Source organism: Tachysurus vachellii, chromosome 1 (genome assembly GCF_030014155.1).
Source record: "Tachysurus vachellii isolate PV-2020 chromosome 1, HZAU_Pvac_v1, whole genome shotgun sequence".
Taxonomy (NCBI): domain Eukaryota; kingdom Metazoa; phylum Chordata; class Actinopteri; order Siluriformes; family Bagridae; genus Tachysurus; species Tachysurus vachellii.
In genome coordinates this window covers 25346416-25368810 of record NC_083460.1, presented here as the reverse complement: position 1 = coordinate 25368810, position 22395 = coordinate 25346416, and the positions used below count along the sequence as shown (strand labels likewise).

At 37.1% G+C, this 22395-nt stretch overlaps 3 protein-coding genes across 10 annotated transcripts in view; 1 reads left to right on the top strand and 2 right to left on the bottom strand.

The window, feature by feature from the left end:
- Positions 1-6705, top strand: part of patj (PATJ crumbs cell polarity complex component) — a 126483-nt gene extending 119778 nt beyond the window's left edge. For all 5 annotated transcript variants that reach the window (XM_060879679.1, XM_060879684.1, XM_060879692.1 and 2 more), the window contains 2 exons: positions 448-571; positions 3296-6705. In XM_060879679.1, the coding sequence (XP_060735662.1) occupies positions 448-571; positions 3296-3442 (271 nt within the window). In that variant the 3' untranslated portion in view covers positions 3443-6705. The remainder of the gene's footprint in view (positions 1-447; positions 572-3295) is intronic.
- A 420-nt stretch (positions 6706-7125) lies between these two features.
- pdzk1ip1 (PDZK1 interacting protein 1) lies at positions 7126-9626 on the bottom strand. Its single transcript, XM_060879724.1, has 4 exons — positions 9424-9626; positions 8202-8316; positions 7903-7980; positions 7126-7790 (listed from the first exon to the last, which is right to left on the bottom strand). Exons 1-4 carry the CDS (start codon positions 9488-9490, stop codon positions 7718-7720), a joined length of 333 nt encoding a protein of 110 aa, XP_060735707.1. The 5' UTR covers positions 9491-9626; the 3' UTR covers positions 7126-7717.
- Positions 9627-14285: 4659 nt separating this feature from the next.
- tal1 (T-cell acute lymphocytic leukemia 1) lies at positions 14286-21684 on the bottom strand. 4 transcript variants are annotated; one of them, XM_060879665.1, is made up of 4 exons: positions 21557-21684; positions 18993-19489; positions 17898-17989; positions 14286-15788 (listed from the first exon to the last, which is right to left on the bottom strand). In XM_060879665.1, the coding sequence occupies exons 2-4, from the start codon at positions 19478-19480 to the stop codon at positions 15352-15354; spliced, it is 1017 nt and encodes a 338-aa protein (XP_060735648.1). In that variant the 5' UTR covers positions 19481-19489; positions 21557-21684; the 3' UTR covers positions 14286-15351. The 4 variants fall into 4 exon arrangements, with proteins under 4 accessions (XP_060735648.1, XP_060735628.1, XP_060735634.1 ...); XM_060879645.1 differs by having other exon boundaries at positions 18993-19611; positions 21557-21671; XM_060879651.1 differs by having other exon boundaries at positions 18993-19593; positions 21557-21643.
- Between the last annotated feature and the right edge of the window lie 711 nt (positions 21685-22395).

Here is a 22395-nt window from a genome sequence, read left to right as displayed (position 1 = left end):
TCATTATTTTTTTCTATTAGTGATTGAATTTATAACACTGCACTGTAGAGTTCTTGGAACTGATCGTCAGAAGCTAGAAAATGTAAAAAATATTCTACATACATACAAAGAAATCTGCGCATTCCGGTTTCTCCCTAAACGTGATTTTTTTTTGACGCATTAACTTCAAGTAGGACAAAACAAGTGCAAAATCCTGTACAAACAAGTGTAATCTTTCATGTCAATAATTTGTATCCAATAACAGCTCTTCTGCTATTTTTGCACATCCACCTCAAGTTCTGCCATGTTGTGCATTTTTAAAGCTTTTCACCTCAATCCTTTTGTTGATTACACGATGATATGTTGATTAGATAACCGTATAAATTTGCAGGGAATCAGGTGTTCCTGTTAAAGTGGCCAGTGTGTATATGTGTTACATACAGTATGCATAATCTTATATTCTGACAGAGCGCCCAAGCCAAAAAGCATCACTCTGGAAAAGGGCTCAGAAGGGCTTGGCTTCAGCATCGTGGGCGGCTTCGGGAGTCCACATGGAGACCTGCCTATCTATGTCAAAACTGTCTTCAGCAAGGTACGAACACATCCCCTGTCCTAACACGCGGCACGGATCTACATATCACATCTCAGAACACCTCACTGTCTGACTCCACATATCGAGTATGAGGACTGGGTCTTCTTTTAGTTTCTGAATTACACACCAGTCAAATTTAACACATTAGTTTCACATCATTGCTGTTATGTACAGTTGACTCTGAATATCACTTAAAGATTATTTTCCAAACCAAAACAACCAGAAAGGTTTCCAGAAAATTGGAAAGAATGTTTTATTTCTAGTTTAGGTATTCTCAGACCGTAAAGGACAATGAGACGTGTATTCTTTGCCCTTTTTTCTGCTATAACGACCATGAACCAGCAGGGGGCAGACACGAGTCTGACATATCCCTTCTGATGACAGACTGGGCATCAGAATCACTTTACTTACAAGTAATGATTATATGCTTTTATTTATTTATTTATTATTTATTTATTTTGGGGGGGGGGGGGGGAATCTGTAAGAACCATTAAAGGGTTTATATATTTATCACTACCTGAGGGAAGCAAAGCACTCTGCATGCTGCATGTGTTTTTTTTATTGAGCTCTGTATTTGAATCCTTTTGAAATCTGTCTACAGGCTAACATGAAAACATGAACTATTTTTTATTCTGTCATGTGCAGAGTGGTTGTTACTATTAGCATTTGGGAGGAACCATATTGAAAATGTATTTTTGTGAATAGACAACCTGCAGCTTTGGGCTGTGGAGGACACGCGATCTAAGACTAATAACGAATAACGTATTGTTGTTGATAATGTTGATAAGTCTTCAGTGTTTCTTCAGTGCAAGTAACAGTCAGTTTTCCACCTCAGAAAAGTCTTAATGGTTGAAGAATTCATGGTGCTGAAACATACAAGATAACAGGAACTAATTTGTTTCATATGCATTTTGCCACATTTAATATATACAGTATTGAGTACCTCACATTTTTGTAAATATTTTATTATATCTTTTCATGTGACAACACTGAATTAGCCATTTTCTCTCAGGTGTGAATGGGAAGCAGGTGTGTTAAATTTGGTGTTATCGCTCTCACTCTCTCATACTGGTCACTGGAAGTTCAACATGGCACCTCATGGCAAAGAAGGAAGCCTCTTCTAAAGATGATGCACAAGAAAGGCCTCAAACAGTTTGCTGAAGACAAGCAGACTAAAGACAAGGATTACTGGAACCATGTCCTGTGGTCTGATAAGACCAAGATAAACTTATTTGGTTTAGTGGCAGCAACCAGGTGAGGAGTACAAAGACAAGTGTGTGTTACCTACAGTCAAGCATGGTGGTGAGAGTGTCATGGTCTGGGGCTGCATGAGTGCTGCCAGCACTGGGGAGCTACAGTTCATTGATGGAACCATGAATACCAACATGTACTGTGACACACTGAAGCCGAGCATGATCCCCTCCCTTAGGAGACTGGGCCGCAGGGCAGTATTCCAAGATGATAACGACCCCAAATACACCTCCAAGATGTGTCCACTGTCTTGCTAAAGAAGCTGAGGGTAAAGGTTATGGACTGGCTAAGCATGTCTCCGGGCCTAAACCCTATTGAGCATCTGTGAGGCATCCTCAAACTGAAGGTAGAGGAGCACAAAGTCTCTAACATCTACCAGCTCTGTGATGTCATCATGGAGGAGTGGAAGAGGGCTCCAGTAGCAACCTGTGATGCTCTGGTGAACTCCATGCCCAAGAGGGTTAAGGCAGTGCTGGAAAATAATGGTGGCCACACAAAATATTGACACTTTGGGCCCAATGTGGACATTTTCACTTAGGGGTGTACTCACTTTTGTGGCCAGCGGTTTAGACATTAATGGCTGTGTTGAGTTATAAGGTGACAGCAAATTTACACAGTTATACAAGCTGTACACTCACTACTTTACATTGTAGCACAGTGTCATTTCTTCAGTGTTGTCACGTGAAAAGGTATAATAAAATATTTACAAAAATGTGAGGGGTGTACTCACTTCTGTGAGATACTGTATATGTTTAATATACATTTAACATATATGTGCCACATTTACTATAAATGGAAAGAAATAATGTGTTGGTCTTTAATTTATAAAGGTGTAATCATTGAAACTGTGCTGTGATATAAGAGGAATAAAGCACAGACATGCTGCTATTAGAAACTCACATTGAGTGTTAACACGTACATAATGCTTTTAGAAAAATGGATTCTCCTGGCTAGAGATTCTGCAAGGTATTGCATTGATGTGGTGCAGTGTAATTAAGTTTATGTATGCAATACGTCAGCGTTCAGACAACAAAATCAACCCATTACACATAACAGCCGTGGGATTAGCTTCAAACAGCAAATCTGGCAACAACAGTGTCTAGCAGATTGTTTAATACTGTAGGAGACACGTTGCCATTCCCGCTACAAAATGTTTGTGTCAACTCGTCTTTCTGAGCACCTCCACGAGTGTCTTAGTGACCAGATCACAAAATACATTGGACCCCACACACACCTGTAATTACTGCTGTCCACTTGTGATCTCATCGCCTGAGACAGACGTTAGTTTTAAACATGAACTCGGAGCAATGTGACTTAACACGTTGTTACTAGTTCAGTCTTTCCCCTATTTCATCACACATCATTTCTTGGATAAATGACTGGGAATGTACCGATTTAGTCTTTTTTGCTACTTTATGATCTTTAGTACTTTTGATCCTTAAGTATGTGATTTTTTCATTCGTGTGTGTGTAGGGGGCAGCAGCGGTGGACGGACGTCTAAAGCGTGGAGATCAGATCCTGTCCGTTAATAGAGAGAGTCTGGAGGGAGCCACACATGAGAAGGCTGTGGCCATCCTGAAGAAACAAAGAGGGCTCGTCACACTGTCTGTTCTGTCTTAACACAAACACACACTCACACACACAAGGACTGCCACGAACTACACACACAGCTCAGACCTGTTGAATTCCTGTCACAATCCAAGGAGAGGATTCTGAAACCTGTTGTACACACACACACACACATACACAAACGTACACACACTAGAGGGAGTATGCGTAGCACCTGATCAAGAAACACAAACTCCAGCAGAGCTCCGAATCAAATTTAACGTTACCCCTTTAATGTGTGTGCACAGTTTGGATCAGTCACTAAACAAGAAGGGAAACTGCTCATGTCAGACGTCTTCAATCCTTTTGTTTCATGTTGTTATGAGCAATGAGCAGTTAGTCGTGGATGTCTCCTTTTTTAATTTATAACACTCTTACAGTCAACACACTAATGGATCCCAGCTTGTGGCTACGCAGTTCAGGGTTATAACTTGGTGGCTGATCAATTATCTGAGTAGAAAGGTGAAGAAATACCTAATCTCTGTAGGTATGTATGCTTACAATGTACAAGAATTTGGACACATTTCCCCGTACTGAGATAAGAACAGGAAAAGCATTAAAGTCTAGCAGTAGTGGGCCTAGAATGAGACAGATGAGAGAATCTTAACACAGATGCTATGCAGCTTCCAAATTTCTAACCCTGAAGTCAATTTGAATACTTATTTTATTCATAGATATTGTGAATAATATACTGTCCTCTGAAAATGTAGCCTAATATGTTAAAGGACGAGTTTTTACTAATGGACAGCTTAGATGTTTACATTTATACATACATAAAGCACAGCAGTCAGGATCTCCTAAATAAATAAATAAAAGGCTGAGACAACAGTAAGGGACTCCGGAGTGATGAAGGAAACAGCTCGGATTGCCCACAGTTTTAAGAATCTATTTTTTTAATGAAAGAGGATGAGGATATCCAGTGCATCGTATTCCTTTGTATGGAAGCATCAGTTACTTCACATCCAGTACGCAATGTGTCTAAGCAATAGACTTTCTCTCATTCATAGTTTTGTCCTGGTGTGTAGATTCATCTTAATTCATCAGATTCATGTTATTGCTTTGTTCTCAGTCTCAGATACTAAGTAGTAGCTCAGTGGTTAAGGTATTGGACTACTGATCGGAAGGTCATGAGTTCAATCCCTACTGTAGGTCCACCAAGCTGTCACTCCTGGGCCCCTGATCAAGGCCATGAACCTGTGTAATTGAGATAAATGAGCTTTTATTATGTGTTTTGAGAGTGAAGAGGTTTTTAGGTTTTCTTGGTGCAGGTAAAGATGTAGAAATTCTTGTCAACGGTAATGACATGTGCTTCCCAACGAAATGATGTTGAAAAATATAAAAAATATCTATATTTTTTTCCACAAAGCGACCATTTTTATTTACCTGGAAGCAGTGAGTAATACATGCAGATATACACACGGTTTCACCAGCTGACTGACAGTACAATTTAAGTCACGTTGCTTGCTAATAAGAATCAGTAATCACTAATGAATGTTTCTACCCACACACACACAGTCCTATATAGAAAACTATAGGGGTGAACTGTGATAAGGGATTAGTGCTCAAACCTTTTTTTGCTGGCCTTAATTAGATCATGCTGAGAATTCTGTTTCTGTTTTTGTCTGTGTTGTACAGTATATGTGCCCTCCTTTATTATTGTCTCAACACTAGCAGCAGCATGATCTATTGCAGCGAAGTGGAGTACTGTAGAGCGCAGCGCTCCTGTTTCTGACCGAATAATCATGTCAGACTTCAGCTGTCAGATTCACAAAGAATTGTTGTGAACCTTAGAGGTTTTTTTTTTGTTTGTTTAGATTATTTTTTATTAGTCTTTTTTGTTGTTGTTGTTGTTGTTACTAAATCTGTCATCAGTGTTTCATCATTTAATTGCACAAATCATTTTAATGTAAATATGTAATTTATTTCATTCATTCAGTTCAATTTTGTAGGACTTTTGAACTAGCATTCCTGTCAATGTATGAAATGAAGACGGTGTGAAATGCATCGTTTTACACTGTGTGTACCACAATATGAGGAAATCCTGTGTCAGCTCAGCTCCAAACGGAAGTGTGCCAAATTCTTGCAAAGACACCCGTTATGACCCCAGGGTAGTCAGAAATGCACGACGAGACCGGACAAAACATCCATGCCGAGGTTAACCACTTTCTGCATTAGGAATATGTTTGACACATTTTAGTTCCAGCTTTATATTTAACTGAATCAGGAGTATGAAAACACTACACTGGGTATTCCCCAAACACAAAAAGCTCATTGAACCTACACACTGACTTGGTGAGGTGTGCAGAAATTTGTAGCTACATCTCAAATGGTATTCTTCACATACTTTTAGTGTGAGTAGTGTCTTCACACCAGGAAACCCAACAAGCTGTAATGTGCTATTAATATTCAGTTGATGTACTTATAAAGCCTAAAAGTCAAGTGTGGAACAATGATAACTTTTTGAACCACCTGAAGTCAGTACAGATTGCATTATGTTTAAAAAGGGGCGGGTCGTCAGATCACCGTTGGCTAATAAAGTGTTGCTAAATAACAAGTACAGTAATTGTGCTGCAAAATGTTAATGAACATGTTACAAATAATAATAATAATGCACATGTTTAAAAACAACACCAGGGCCTGTATACTCTAGTAGGTATGTTGTGCAAGTGTATTGGTGTCTAAAATCGTGCCTAGTGCACCATTTGAGTTTTCAATAAGTGGCCGAAGACCTGAATCACGTTTGTTAAATGAAGTAGAATGCTAATCTCTGTAATGCTCTGACTCCAACACTCCCTCTCTAAATGGTCCTAACATTTTAGCTTAATGGTCCTTCTGGGAAAAGTCTGCAGCACTGTGGTTCAACTGGTAAAGGATTTTCCCAGCACAGGTATTCCTCACATCAGTTGTGTCTGTCGAACTGAAAAATGTTAAATGCCATGACTTGGCTTCCAGGTGCAGACTGTGTTCACCATGCTGTCTGCTATGAACTCCCTTTAAAACATATGTTTGTGTCCTATGCTTGTTCTCTCTTTTTGTCTGTCTCTCTCTCGTTCTGTGTTTCTCTCTCTCGCTCTCTCTCTCTCGCTCTCTCTCTCTCGCTTCTCCTCTGTCCCAGACAAATACAGAAAAAATGTCTGTTACTTGTTCAACTTTAAATGTTTAGTTCATTGGTCAGTCTTTGTGAAATGATCATTTAATGTGAAATCCCAAAGAAACCATGTCAAGATTCATTATATTAGATAATGAGAGATGATTCAATAAACCTGATATCTACATTTATTCACTCTGTCTTTGTTCATTTACACCCATGTTATTTAGGGGTGTTCAGTATTCAATAATAAAGATGTTGCTTAATTTTTGTTCTCTACCTACAGTACATGGTTTATACAATAGTCCTAGCTGCAAGCTTGTCATTTCTACAGCAACAGCTAGGGACTCGTATGGCAGATGCTCCACATTAATGGATTAATTTTTGTTTTTTGAAAACATTTTTTTGTTTTTTTGTTTTTGTAAATTTTTGAAATTTTGTTTTTTTCTGTGAATTGATAGGCTGCATTTTTATCTTATTGCTTCACGAGAGACGAAAGAGATCGTGTTGAGGGAATTACTGTTTAAAGCTACTATAATGTAAGTGATAACAGGAGCTTCTACTAACTCCAAACATGCTGGATCCACCTCATCAGCTCATTAATAAACACTTTTTTTAAACACTTTATTAAACACTCAGGTGTGTTGGAATCATGTTAGAGACTGTTAGTGACATTATTTAAAAATTTGACATTATTAGTTTCGTAAAAAAAAAAAAAAAAAAGCTACGTTGTGACCGGCCTTTTTTTTTTATTCTTGTGTTCACTGCTTTGATAATTAATCATTTGGAGCAGAATGTCTTTTTTTCCACATTTTTCCTAGAAGCAATTCAGAAAAATATAAGGCTGTTCTAGCCAGAGTGTTATCTATAGACAAATCAGGATTTCAGCAGCTTGCATTCAGCTGCAGTTCTACAAAGAATTATTGAATAAAATCAATTTACATTTGTATTAATGCATTCATGTGTTTAACCTTATGGTCTAAGTTTAGTCCACTGATTGTTCCATTAGCACGCACAGTGCTGACCGGTAACAAATGAGTCTGAAATCCTCCCGTGTGTGTGTCGATTTATAAAAGTACAAAGTATAAAAATAAGAGAAACATTAATGATTAATAATCTTTAACTTGTCCAGATTAGCGATTATTCCTTCAAATGAACACCACACTGCAACCAACAGACTGTCAAACGTTTTCCCACATTCACATGACTGTCACGGTTTCTTCAGGTTTGTGAAAAATCACATTCTCATAAGCATTACAGTGCTCATGACTCCTGAAATTCAGAACAAGGTAAGTTATATAGCATTCAGTTATTTAGACTGTAGTGTTTTTTAATGTGTTAATAGATCTGGAAGCATGATGATGCCATGCATTTAAAATCTTACCTGACTGAATCCAGATTTGTGTTTGACCCATTGGTCATGGCGTATTCATTGGTTGTCATGCTGACCTTATCCTCCTGGCTGTTAATAGAGAAGTAAGAAATTGTGTTGACTCAGGGAGTTACTGATTACTCTTTCAGACACATTGCTGTCAGCTTGTACACTGAGCATGGAAGTGATGAGCACTGAAAAATCTTTAACATTAAAAATCTGGATTTAGCATCATGCTTCACTTTCTGCATTCAGATTTTCTAACTGAGTTTAGACAGAGGAGCAGGATGATGTAATGCTTCAGTAATTACCTTGAGTCCTTACACCAGGTTTTGTTGACAATGAAGGTAATAAAGACCAGGAAGAGGAACACAGCAACAGCGATGATGCCAGTGAGCCAGTTTGGTAGTAGCCTCTCAACTCTCCCTAACACACACACACACCACAGTACACACATAAAAAAAAAAACATGGTATTGTTCATCTATAAACACCTTCTGATCACAATCCAGGAGAGTGCATACATGTACTATGTGCATTACATAAAACATAAAAGGATTTGTAAATGCTCAGTTCTGATTGGTCAAAATGTGTTGATTAATTTTCTATAACAGCAGCTTGGACAGCAATGCACAGTACATTAATGCGCAAACTCTAATATGTTATCGTTTCCATAGTAACAACATACACAGGGATTGTAACAAAAACGGTTACAAAACATGTACAAACATTTATACGCTGAAGTTTGATGTAATGCGCTGTTTGTTTGGCCTTTTCCAGTGTTTCCAGTGTCAGTGTTTTGTGCTAACACAGGACAGTCTACAGAAATTAGTGTTGTTTTTCAGTAACTCTAATAAACCTTTTATTTTATTGACTTCACATGCAATGAAAAATAAAGTGTGTTGAGGGAATGACAGCTGGTTATAGCTACACTAACATACATGATAACATGAACTATTTGTTTTCTAATGGTGTCTAAAAACCACAATGAAATATGTTTTATTATTATTATTATTATTATTATTATTATTGTTATTATTATTATTATTATTATTATTATTATTATTATTATAAATGTCTTACTGCCAAATTGCTGCTGTTATAAGAGGAAGAAGACATTAGAGTTCAATTCAATTTAATTCAATTTATTTGTATAGCGCTTTTAAAAATTCACATTGTCTCAAAGCAGCTTTACAGACGTATAGAAATAGAAGAGAAAAAAGAAATGAATATATAAGAAGAAGAAAAAAGTTTAAAATGTATTTACAAATATTATTATAAAATTTAAAATGCTATATATCTATCCCTAATGATCAAGCCGGAGGCGACATATATGGGATATGCTGATATAGGAAAATAATCAACTTCAGGGTGACTGTTACTGTGTAATGTTCTCTGTATTCAAATGCTGGTGGTAAAATAATAATTGATTCAAAAGAAACTCAAAGAAAACAATGCTAGTTAGACTTCAAGATTAACGATCATAATTCATTCTTGCGTTAGTGTGATAGAGTAATGTTTAAACAACTCTCACCTGTTTGTGCTGTAACAACCTCCAGCGTCAGCAGCAGGCAGTAAAACACTCGGACAGCTTTTCCCATTTCAGATCGTTTCTGAAATAATTCTACTGAAAACAAAAACCATACATAAATAGTTTTGGTCTTTAATGTAATACACTAATTAAATGTGATGGTTGTTTTTATCATCAGTGCCTCAGACTGACCAGCAGAGTCATGTGAAGCTCCCTATGCAATGCACACACACCCCTCATGTTGAGTCAATCATTTACCCATGTCATCATTCTCAGCCATAACAGAAATCTAGTGTTTATTTGACATCTTGTTGTACTGTGCTTTTTTTTAGTGTAAGGTAGATGAGGATTCAATTTAATAACTGTGTTCATCTTTTTTGCTAGACATAAGTCGTAGTTTGCACATGGAGGATTTCGCTCTTCCCCAAAAGCAGGAAGCTCATAAGAAAGTAAACACATTCCATTGGCCCATGAATGTAATAGATTATGTGAGGACTTTGGCTCTGTGTTTCATGTGTGTGTCTGTTTCAGCTGGTAATACATCACTGAGGATCACACTCGAAAATCAGTCTTGCGTGTCCTCAGAGTTGTACATTAGACATTTGTGTTTTAAACAAACACAAACACTTGTTTAGGCAAAATAAGGCATTTACCCATTAACTCTGTGTAGTGGTTTCTATAGAAAAACGATTGCGATAGTGTGTGTCTAATTGTGACTTCCAATTCTTCAAATGCTGAGGCACGATATCAAAAAAAGAAAAATTAGATGCATGAGATTTTTTTATGGCTGAGGAGAAAGCATCACCATGTGAGAGGCTTGATTAACAGAGCAAAGTGGAGGGCCAAGGGGCGGGGCTGAAGGACAGCAGGATCCGCCCCTTCAGTACTCAGGGGACTCATGAGCATCCTACAATCCTGAAGAAATGAGTTTGTCTCTCCAAGGTCGTTTCACCACCAGCCAAATTAGCAGCTCTTTATGACCAGCCAAACTGTCCTGCCCTCTCGTTAACACACACACACAGCACACAGTGGGAAGCTCCCCAGGGGAACATGCAGCGGTGATGGCTGAGCAGATAGCCATGAGAGAGCTGTGAGCTGGATCTTTCCAAAGCAAAGCTCTGAGAACCAATGGCCTCCAGGTTTCACTGGAGCGCTCTCGGCCCCTGGCGGCTTGAGGGAGGGGTCTGATAATTGAATCTCCCCCCTCCTGGTCTAGTTATCTGTAATAGGCAATGATGTTTTTTTTATCCATCCATGAGGACGTCCTTTGTTGTCACCGAACTCCTCTGAGATCCATCAATCTCTCCATGCATCCGTGTTTGTGTCTCTCTGTCTTACATTTAGGTTTCTGGTGGGAAAAAGAGGAGGAGTGTGTGCTGCAGTTAATTAAAAAGGGAAACACTGCTGTCAAATTCCAGTCAAAAAGAGCTCATGTTGAATCCATCACTCTGGCTGCCGTTTCGAGTGGCGAGATGCACAGACAAGATGAATAGAGGGGCTTAATAGAATTAGATTGTGCTGGAGGTGTTTGATGGTAGATATCATCTTTAGTGAAATATAAAGCAGCCACATTTGACAGGTGTTTTTAGTATTCATAAACAGTAATATTGTCAGAGTAGATTTATAAATGGAGAGGAAATACTTTATTCTGCATTATTATTGGTTCACACCGAGATGATTGGGTCAGAAGGTGTTGATCAATTTCCTATAACAGCAGCACTGACAAATATATTTATATATGTATATTTAGATTTATATGAACATGCTCATTCTATTACAGTACATTATGTTTCTAACAGCAGCATCAAGATTTGTATGATCAATGCTCCACCTAAACAAATAAAATTATTCAGAATTGTTGATATGTTGAAAATCTGTGGTGTTTATTCAGCATTTATTGGAGGGGTCTCCGGTGTCCTTGCTTTGTAACAGTTAGAGAATAAGCAGTAACTGTTCACAGAAAGACGGGTTTGCAGATTCTAGCTTAAACCTCAAGCTGTTTTTTTTGTTATAATAACTTGTAGAGGGAAAAGAGGAGCTTTTGAAGGTTCAACTATTTATAACTGCTGCAACATAAGTGAAGTGAAGTAAAGCATGCTGTACGTTACTATAGAAATAATTGTTAGCATTGGAAAAAATTTCTGTGGTAAAAAGAATGTTGTTAAAATGATTGACATCATGTTTGTGGCACGTCGTCATGTCACATATTCAGTGTATCATTCAAGCACAGCTACAGTTCTGATCCTAGGTGGAAAATATATGTACCAATATATCATGCTGTTGTCAAAGAAGTGTTGTACAATGAACACTGACTTTTCTGTGTCTAGACACAGAGGGAAAAGCCTGACAAATAGTGTACAGATCTCTGTATCTGATGCTGTGTTATTAAATAACTCAGTCAGTAACAGTTTCTTTCTACATGAATGACTGATGGAGCAAAGTGCAGCTAATGGAGTCGCACTGCAGTGCTGAGGAGGTCCGGCTCTGTACTACCTCCTCTTGCTCAAAACACACAATTACACTTTCCAGGTGTGGATAGCTCTCTACTAACACTTTCTTGCTATATAAATTTTAGAGAATTACATTTTTATTCATTTTATTCTGCAGACACTTTTATCTAATCCAAACCCACCATGGGTTTAACAGGGCTTGGATTTAGTCAATCATCACTCGAGTCTCTGGAGCAAAAGCCCCAACTGGACGACATTTTTTACCTCAGTAATAGCATTTGTACAATGAAGAAATAAAGCACAGAATAATATCTTTTTTATATAACAGCTCTGCAAACAAGAAATCATAATTTAGTAACTTATCATTTCATATTCAAAATGTGAAATACTTTTATCCTTTAACAAAAAAATTCCCAAAGAAGTCACAGCTAGATATAAAATTGTATGTTTCCATGCCAACCCACAGACTGAACGAAGGCCAGTAGTAAGTGTAGTACTGGTTTCAATGTCATTGAAACAAAAAAAACAGAGTGATGTATGAAGTGAAATGTGCTAATGCTGTTATGCTAAATATCAGCAGTCTTGGTCCATCGCTTGTCCAGTGGACGGTAACTAACTGTTGTACAAAATGACTTAAACTGATTAACATTGCTTCTCTCAAATATGACTGTCATGCCATGTCAGATCCTGAGAGATACTAAACAACTCGAACATGGTTTGAGTTCGATCAGACTCTTGATTAATGTGTGCAACTTTCTTGCTAGATGAAAAGATCTTGGACTGGCCATAATGAATGATCCCCTGATTCTGGCAGTAAGCACTGGAATATTTTTTTCAGTTAACACTGGAATGTAGATAGAGAGAAATAATACTATACAATAATTATGTGCTTCTTTAAAGCGCCAGCTATGGGCTTCTATAAGCAAAGGAATAACATCTTTAAATTGACAAAATCCTCAAGTATTTATAATTCACATGTTTTCTATCTTATTCTTTCTTCTGAAATAGCTCTATACAATAGTCTATACACTACATCTACCACATGCTGGGGGTATTAGTAGTAGTAATAGTAGTAGTAGTAAATATGTATGTTTCTGTGTGTGTGTGTGTGTGTGTGTGTGTGTGTGTGTGTGTGTGTGTGTGTCTGTGTGTGTGTGTAAACTCCCAGTGATGATGGTGAGAACTGTCCTTGGATCTCTTTTTCACATTCCCTCTCTGCAGTCTCTCGAGACCAGTCGGCCCACCAATGACTTTTTTATTGGCTTTGATCCTTATCAGCAATTTAAATCCATAAAGCCAGAACCACTGCCTCAAATAATAATGACCCTCTTTCACCCCTGTCTCTACACTCCCACTTCTCACTCACAGCTGATGGTGTGTTTAGTCCATTTTAGTCTAGTTTTATTTTGTAGAAGTGTATGTGTGATTCTTGTGCTTTATGCCATATAAGAATTCAAATAATTAATAAGTCAAAACTACGTTCTTTACATTGTCCAACATTTGTTGTTGCATCACACTGATGATTTTATTTGTTTATTTATTAAATAACATATCTATGACATGTTTAATAAAATAAAGGTCCCAATAACCATAAATAGTATAATCTGGATAATAATACTGTGCAGCAACATATCCATATCTTTACAAGAAATCTCAACAAGGTGAATAACAACAGTCTCAGTTCTGCTTCCATACCAGTGACAGGAAGGTGATCAGTTCATATCCCAGGACTTGAAGAAAGCCCAAACCTGTGAACTGCTCAGCTTTATTTTCAGATCTAGTTTAAAGCGTCAAATACAAAGAGTATGTTATATATTAAAGAGGAATAATAGAAATATGTCTTTGTTTTATTCAATTATTCACATTGATAAAAGTGAAATGAAAGCATTTAAGTATCTTTACATTTTTATGGCTGGTTTATTTTTGGTTTGATAATATTTTGATATAGTTTTTTCCAGTGTATAGTTGTGGAGCTGACGGTATGTGCCAAACACACACATAGAATTAAATGTGGACCTGTAAATGTGTAAAAAAAAAAAAAAGGTAATAAGTGTGAATGTTTTTTGTACAGGTTTCTAGTCTGCAAGCATTTTTGGAATACTATATTATACACACACAAGCACACACAAGCACACACACACATACACACACACACACACACACACACGTGCAGAATGCTGGCTGATTAACCTGAAGTGACATAATGGAGAAATGAAATGCCCTCTAGCTCTTGTGAACAGATTCATGGTGTAAGTGGCACTTAATTAAAAACAGATATCTTATTTTATCAGTGTTTTTTGTTCATAATTATATGGTGAATTGCCTGTGTGTGTGTGTGTGTGTGTGTGTGTGTGTGTGTGTGTGTGTGTGTGTGTGTGTGTGTGTATGTGGTAAAAATTACTATTAGACTTCACGTTTGTTTGTTCATTTTTATTTCATGTTCTATAAAATTCTGTAAGATATAACATTGCATGTTTATAGATAGATTTCATCTTCACCTTACAACAAAGGTCTGTCTACTAAATATCACATTAAAATAACAGCTTTGTTGTTTTTTTTAATACACAAAGAAAAAAAAGAATTAAAGGTACCAAGACTGGTTACTCAATAGTCTGCTGAAAAAGCAGATCAATTGGATAAAATTTAAATACAGTGATAACACACTTACTGGATTCTTTAAGAATGATTTAGGTCGGGATATGAAGGACAGGGGAAAAGAAAAGGAGGTGTTATTCATTGTACCATAATAACAATGAAGATGAACAGTACAGATGTTCTTTAGATACACATGTACAACATTGTTATGTTTATTTATGTACATTTGGAGCGTAACACTTGTACCTCTGACCATCACAACCTTCTTAGCTATACATATTTGTTTGTGTGTGCGGATGAATGTGTAGGTTTTATCAAATAAGGTCATATATAAATGCCATTTACAAAATGGCAGCTTTTGTTCTGCATTAATTTAGCTGCTTATGTGGGTACAGTTATTAACATGAGTCTATTATAATCATGTTCTGTACAAATAAATCGTCTGATCAGCCTCCAACACCAGTAATAGTATTGTCCAACATTTCCCACACTGGTGGAGGATTAAGAAAAAAAATCCCACGGATATTCAATTGGATTTTCCCCACACAGCGTTTTAAAAATCACTCAAAAGTGAAATCAAGTGTACCTGACCAAATGATGGAGCTGAATTCTAGCAAGGGTACCGTTCTGAAAATCTGGCTTGTGTTTCAAATCCATGCACTCTTATCTCATGGACCAAAAGCTACCATTACAATTCCCCGTACCAGTGTTTACCCATAGGGGCAGTGTCCAAAATGGAGAGGAGGACAAGACATAAAGAAAAGTGGGGAAAAGACAGTTATGACTGCACACAACGTGATCATCATCACAGGTCTATCAGCTTCCATGAAGCTCTGTATCCACACCACAGTGATTTGCTCAAGTCTCTTTCTCTATTAGCACTCAGTCATCGCTGGTTACTGGTGTCCACAGTCATGGCCGAGTGGTGCAGTCCTCGTCCAGATGCTCTGGACTCCACCGATGAGTCCTGCTCTTCGGTGAAGCTGTCCGGGCTTCCATCTCCATCCAGCAAGCTCCCGCAGCTGGAGTTTGGACTCAGCATGTCTTGCAGGAGGTCTTCCCTTACCAGACCCTCATCCCGTCCATCCCGCACACGAGCTGCTGCCTCCCCACCTATCAGGTCATCCTGGTCATTTAACAGCTTTGCCAGGAAATTGATGTACTTCATAGCCAGACGCAGGATCTCGTTCTTGCTCAGTTTCTTGTCGGGAGGATGAGTGGGGATGAGCTTGCGCAGCTCAGCAAAGGCACCATTCACATTCTGTTGCCTCCAGCGCTCACGGCTGTTTGTGAAGATGCGCCGCACAACCTTCGTCTGTGAACCTGAAAATTGAGGAATAGCGTGAGCATGGTATACTGGAACTCTGGTGATATCTGATCATCCTGATATTGGCTTTAAAATCTCTTTTTAGTACAGATGATTCCAGCTGAAAGTAAATCCTTAAGGTGCTTCATTTTGAATGTTTATACCACTTTATACCACTTATAGCAAACCAGTATCTCTGAATGGCTGACCGACTTTAACAGGACTTAGCTTGTGAATCCACATCTGGTGCCGAGTCCCTTCTCTCCTCGGCTCACCGATAGATAAGCTCTTTATCTCAACCTATTTAGCAAAGAATTAATTAACCTTTCTATTATCTATGGCATTTTACATTCAATTATTTGAGCTCATTTCTCATCCTAGACAGCTCTTTTGGAACAGAACCAGCTCTGTCTCATGCTGCAGTTAATAAACTGATGACTGAGTGGATGGTAAGCTACTCAGCTTGGATACGTATTATTAATCAGGCAGAATAATAGAGCATTTTATTAGAAAACCACTATTTATTAGGCAGGCGTGCATTCAGCAGCACATTTTACACTTCAGTGAGTGTTGCATTCAGTTTTATTTCCATGCAAACATTTTTGGAATCTCTAAACATTTCTGCTCTTGAATCCTTCTCTCAGCTTGCAGCCAATCACTTTGTCTCACATTTACATTTTTATGGCTGTCAGCTCTGAAGCTCCTATTATCAACACCCAGCAAGACCTCTAGGGTTGAATGAATTTTTGTATAAGCTGTTAAATCTTTGAGGACAAAAAAAACACTGTGCTAATTCATCATTCCTCAATTCCTTGAAACTTGGAACCTTGAAACCTGCCGGTTGTTGAATGAGTGAATTAATGAAATGCACTGATTTACTTCAAGAATAGAATTAACAGAATTTATATATAGAGATCAAAGCCACCTTTAATATATGGGCACTGCTTAATATTTACTCTGTACTTCACAATACTGTGCTGATTTTTTTCCAGTAACATTTTATATTGAGGATCCCTTATCTAATATTAATATTATTAATATCCTTTAACACATTAGTTAATAACTATAATAGAATAGAATCTTAACCATTAATACGCCATCAATAACAGTAACAAAGCAATCCCGACCAAAACGCACAATAATTCAAAGAATATTTTTGTATGTTAATGAAAATGACAAAAAAAAATAAAAAATGCTCATTGTTAACACCCGGAGACCTGGAGCTCAGTAATTTATCAATATATAGACATGGACTGAATAAACAGTCGGTGTAGGTGTATATTTCTCCAACATCTGTCCATTAACGCGCCTTAGTGTATTTGCTACCGTGTGGTCTATTGGCGCTGAAGTGCATGTTAAATAATACTAGTTGATAATACTAGTTAATAACAATAATAATAGTTAATAATAATGCTAGTTAAGGGAACCATAATGTTACCGGTTTTTCATTGATCATTTCCCTCTATACGTCTTTGATTAAATAGCATCAGATTTTATGATGAACTGCATGTCTGGGATTTTATTCAGAGCTACAGAAGCTTTATGTTTAATTATAGGATGATAAAAATGATTGGGAATGTTTGCTAATATGACGACATGAAGTGCAAGGATGAAGAAAATGATTAAAATCGTTACAAAAATATTACTTGAAAAAATGAATCTAATTTAAATATAAATAATACTTCAAGTCTTACTGAAATCTACATATATAATGATAACGTTTATAATAGCTATCATTGCATTAAAAAGTACAAAAAAAAATCATTGCATGGCTATAAAAAGACTAACGGAGAATATTGATAGTCTTATTAAATCATTATCCACTAAGTAGAGAGGGTATAAATCTCTGCGAATCACTGTCTGGGTAAATATTTGTACATTTTCGATAGAAGGTTGCATCCAATTAATTTTATTTAGCAAAATTTTGGTTCATTCCCTTTTTACATATTTAGAAAATGGAATATATGCATAGAAATTGCTGATGAACGGTGCTGAGGCTTTTAATGCTTTGTCTAGTGTCAAGAGAAAAAAGGGTGGACATGAATGGATTCAAATGAATGAAAGGCAAAAAACATTTACAGCCAAGAGTGGCTTACCATATACACAAAGATCTAAAGTAGTCTTACCATCGTTGATCTCAATCTCGTAGGGCGCAGCTCTGCGTTTCAGGCGGTTACTGGGGTACATGCCGTACTGCTCCGCGTCCCCAGCGAAGCCACTGCACCGGAAATGAGGTGAACCATCATTAGCTCAGCTGACGCAGAATTCTATGTGCAATAAGGCTTACTAACGAATGTATGCTACATAATACAACTTACACATTAGAAAGTGTACTGTAAGGTAAAATAATGTCAAATGACAATAATATCCAAATATAGATAAAGGACGCTATCTAATGTAACTATGGTGATGTGTGTTAGTTACACCTTGCTGTTATTCTGCATTAACACTGCAATCATTGAGGTTTGGTAGCCTTTTTTTTTTATAAAATCTTTGTTATAAAATTTATAAAATAAAAATAAATTTGGGAAATCTGGTAAAATAAAAATTTATAAAAAATTATAAAATTTTGTTTTGAGTAATAGGCAATGCCACAACCTATTCTTTTTATTTATTTATTTATTTATTTATTTATTTTCTTTCTTTCTTTCTTTCTTTCTTTCTTTCTTTCTTTTTTCTTTCTTTCTTTCATAAAACGCTATGCAATACCATTCAAAGTTCTGCATTGTAAGCTATGAACTAAGCTTAGACACTGATACTGTAAGACACACAGAAATAGTGCATGTGTTTCAGTCCTACCCTTCTCAAATTAAATGGATAATATAGAAATACATAAATGACCAGTGGGTTAATATTGAGCTACATTTTACAGTCTTGAAAAGAAATTCTTTACTTTCCCCATATTGGCACCAAAAGAAAAGGGCACAGGCTAAACACACAGTGCAGAAATAGTCTTTAAACTGTCTCTTTCGTTGTCTTTACAAATAGATATTAGTAATTAATAAAATAAAGCTTTAAATATCCATGCGATCTTCTTGATAAATTATAGACTTTAAAGAAAGAACAGATGCGCTATTGAAGGTACCACCCCAGAGAAATGCAGATGTATCATCTAGTTCCTTATTTGATGTCTAAAATATTTTTTTTTAAATCGAATCAGACTCAGTAATAGAGGAAAAAGCAGAGCATTCATGTATAAATGCAGTAAACCCCGAGCTTACCTGTTGAGAGTGGCGAGCGGTTGCGCCATGTTGCTGTAGAGCATGGCGCGGGCGGGCAGAGCAGGGAATGCGGCTGGACTCAGCTGCACCATTCGCTTGGCTTCGTTTAGCGGCTCCCTCGGGGGCAGCGGCAGAGGAACTGGTGGTCTGCGCAACTCGGTGGTCTGCACCGTGTGTCTGCAGTTCGCCTCCAACTCGGTGCCTTTTATATCGCCTCTCGTGGCCAGCTCGATCACTGCCACTTCCTGTTTTGGCTCGCAGCCGCCGGGCGCCGTTTCCTTGGCAACGCCATTAAGGAGGAGGAGGTGGGCGCCTCTCCGCGCGCTCTCAGCAGACTCGGACGTCGTGCGCGTCGTGGTGGTGGTCGTGCCTTCCTGTTTCCCGTGCGTCTCGCCCTCCTCCCCAGCAGTGTCGCATCCCGGTGAGCAGCAATCCTTTTGCTCATCCTCACTACTTCTGGCGCGCTCACGTTTAAGTTTCTCCATCATCTTGTCTCTCTGCGATGCGAAAGAATAAAAGCAGCAGTGTGGCCACAAGTGTGGGATGCGTAATGGATAATCCAAAGATTTCACGCGTCCCCGTCTGTTCACCTTAAGAAAAGCTGGAACATGTTCGATCACTGGACATTGTGTTTACATCGGGGGAAAAAAAACAATAAATAAAAAAACTGTGCATTACACCATATATGCAGTGTTCAGACTCCAATCTTGTCAGTCCTCTTTGCGCGCCTGACTGCAAACACTGACAGTTGAGCAGTACAGTATATAACAACATGAAGATGAGCGTGTGTTACATGGCACAGCCCATGCACATCATCACACTCTGTATACTAATGTGGCTCACGGATTTACTCTAAATATAGGCAGGTATAAATGTAGGCCAGCTTGTGTAAAGTGCATTACTAGCATAAAGAAAATGGACCAAACATGTCAGGCAAACTGTATAAATATATAGTTTATATATTCCGTAAAGATACAAACATGCTTGTGTATTGTGCTGAAATTATTCTCAAACAATATAACTTATTTGAAATGGATTTAACTTGTTACTTTAACCAGAACGAATCGAAAGCAGAGTCAGGGAGCGTTCATCTAAAGCTGAATCTATTACATAAATATTGTCATATGGCTTAAACTCGCATAAGGACCAAGTGTCTTCTTTTCCTTTGCGTGACCTTGTTCCATCATATCAATATTCTGGTCATGGTGTCTGCAGATAAGGGAGCCATACCAGTGTCTCAGTCGACAGGGAGCTTATCTCTCTGAAACAGTGTTTCTTGGGTACAACAGAATATAATTTTAAACCGCCCCGCTGTATAGGCCACAATGCATTTATAATCATACTGTACCATAATGTAGTGCTTTTACCATACAGGGGCTTTTTTATTGGGGATACTCACAGTATAAAAAGCAGTGCTTGTTAATAATGATCATAATTCTTTACACGCATTATGAAGTATTTGATAATGTTATTAACGCATTGTTTCATATAAGTTGCACAAATTGTCTGTTTGAATGTGTGAAACTGTCTAGTTCATTTCACAACTATACTTCAGCTTAAGAAATTGCAATTCTGACATTTAAGACATTTACAATTCTGCATGTAAAGTTTTGAAAATAATTTCTTTTTTCGACAAAAAACTGTCACTGAAAAAAATAAAACAATAAATGAAGCATTTGAATGGTTTAATATGCAACATTAATTCATTTATGCATGAGAGTTTTTTTTTTTTCAAATTGCATGAAGAAATAAAAACACTGATATAATATATTAATAGATTAGAATTACTTGACATTTTAAATTCAAAATTGTTATAAATTGTCACTTAAAAATGGATTCTACTTAATAGCTTAATAAGAATTACTACATTTTGGTCAATAACATCTGTATCACCCGCACTGATACAACAAATACTAAAAATGTATATGTTCAAATTAAAATTTTCCACAAAATTAGGATTCATCTTGTTGGGATTTATTTATTTTTGATCGAATGATTGCAGTTTTAACAGTAAAACATTTTCTGTTGTGTTCTCCCAAACACACATGAATAAAGAAAGAAAAAAAAGAAAGAAAGGCATTTTGGTATTAAGGCAACCAAAAGAGCTTTAGTTATTCTACATCTAATCTAAAATCGGTTTGAAATAATCAGAAAAAGGTCGTTTTGAAGCATAATGCTGTTCAGGATGTTGTTTAATATTAATATTCTCGTGATTGCTTTGTTTAACCGGTTCATTAAGCTCAGATTCGTTCGATCAAAAAAGGTGATATTTGAAACAATCCCAATATCATAGATGCCACAGAATAACCTGCTTCTTATTCTTCATATTTTCCAGCCTAATTGCATTATAATAATGAACTGCTAAGTGCACATCCGATAAAGAACTGGGCCTGTACAGGATCTCCAGCGCAATTTAATGAGGAAAAATAACAAAATCGAATTAGAATAAAATGAAATATATTAAATGACGATACCACCTAATTAGCAGTAATTATTAGACTCTGTCTGAGATAAAGAGCTCTGAAATGTGTTTAGGAATATGTAGCTTGATATATTGGTCTTACCGTGCTCGGGCTGTGGTCAGTGTGAGTGTGTGTGAGGAGCCATTTTGTGCAGGCTCGTCCATGTCTGAGGTTTTTTTTCCATGCACTGTGTGGAAGTGGGAGTGAAGCTCTCTATAATCACCCCTCACACACTGCACAACAACACAGGGGCAAATGTGGCTGTGCCAGATAAGGGCCCTAAAGCCATTACTTATCAAACCATTCATTATTATTATTATTATTATTATTATTATTATTATTATTATTATTATTATTATTATTATTATTAAATGTAAAGGGGGAAGGAGGAATATATATACTTTTTATTGTAAATGGATATGCATAGAAAATAGGTAACTATGAGAGAGAAATTATTTTTAACATCTATAGTAGGCAGGTGTGTAAAATTCTCCCTAAGGTGCTGAAAATTATGAAACGAGACTAAAATTTATGAAACAAATTAGATTCCTGCAATTGAGGAAGCTGAACTGAAGTCATGACAAGGCGGGATGAAGACTCGATGAAGGTGCCATTGACTGTGTTTATGTTTTTACACCTTTATAATGCTGTAAGAAAGTGTAATACAAAGATGGATTGAACTTAGGGCACAAAATATTGCTTTAAAACATTACACTCCATTACCATGTAACAGACTAGCAAGTGTTATTATACATCAGATATGTTACTTGTTTGTGTTTGTTCGTTATTAATTTAGAATTACACCTCATAATAATTTCAATTTAAATATTTAGTCAATTTAAATATTACCCAAAGTAGGCACTGTATAGTCCAAACGCTTTAATAGATAAAAATATATAAAGTTCACTATAACTTGAAGCACATGGTCAGATATTCAAATT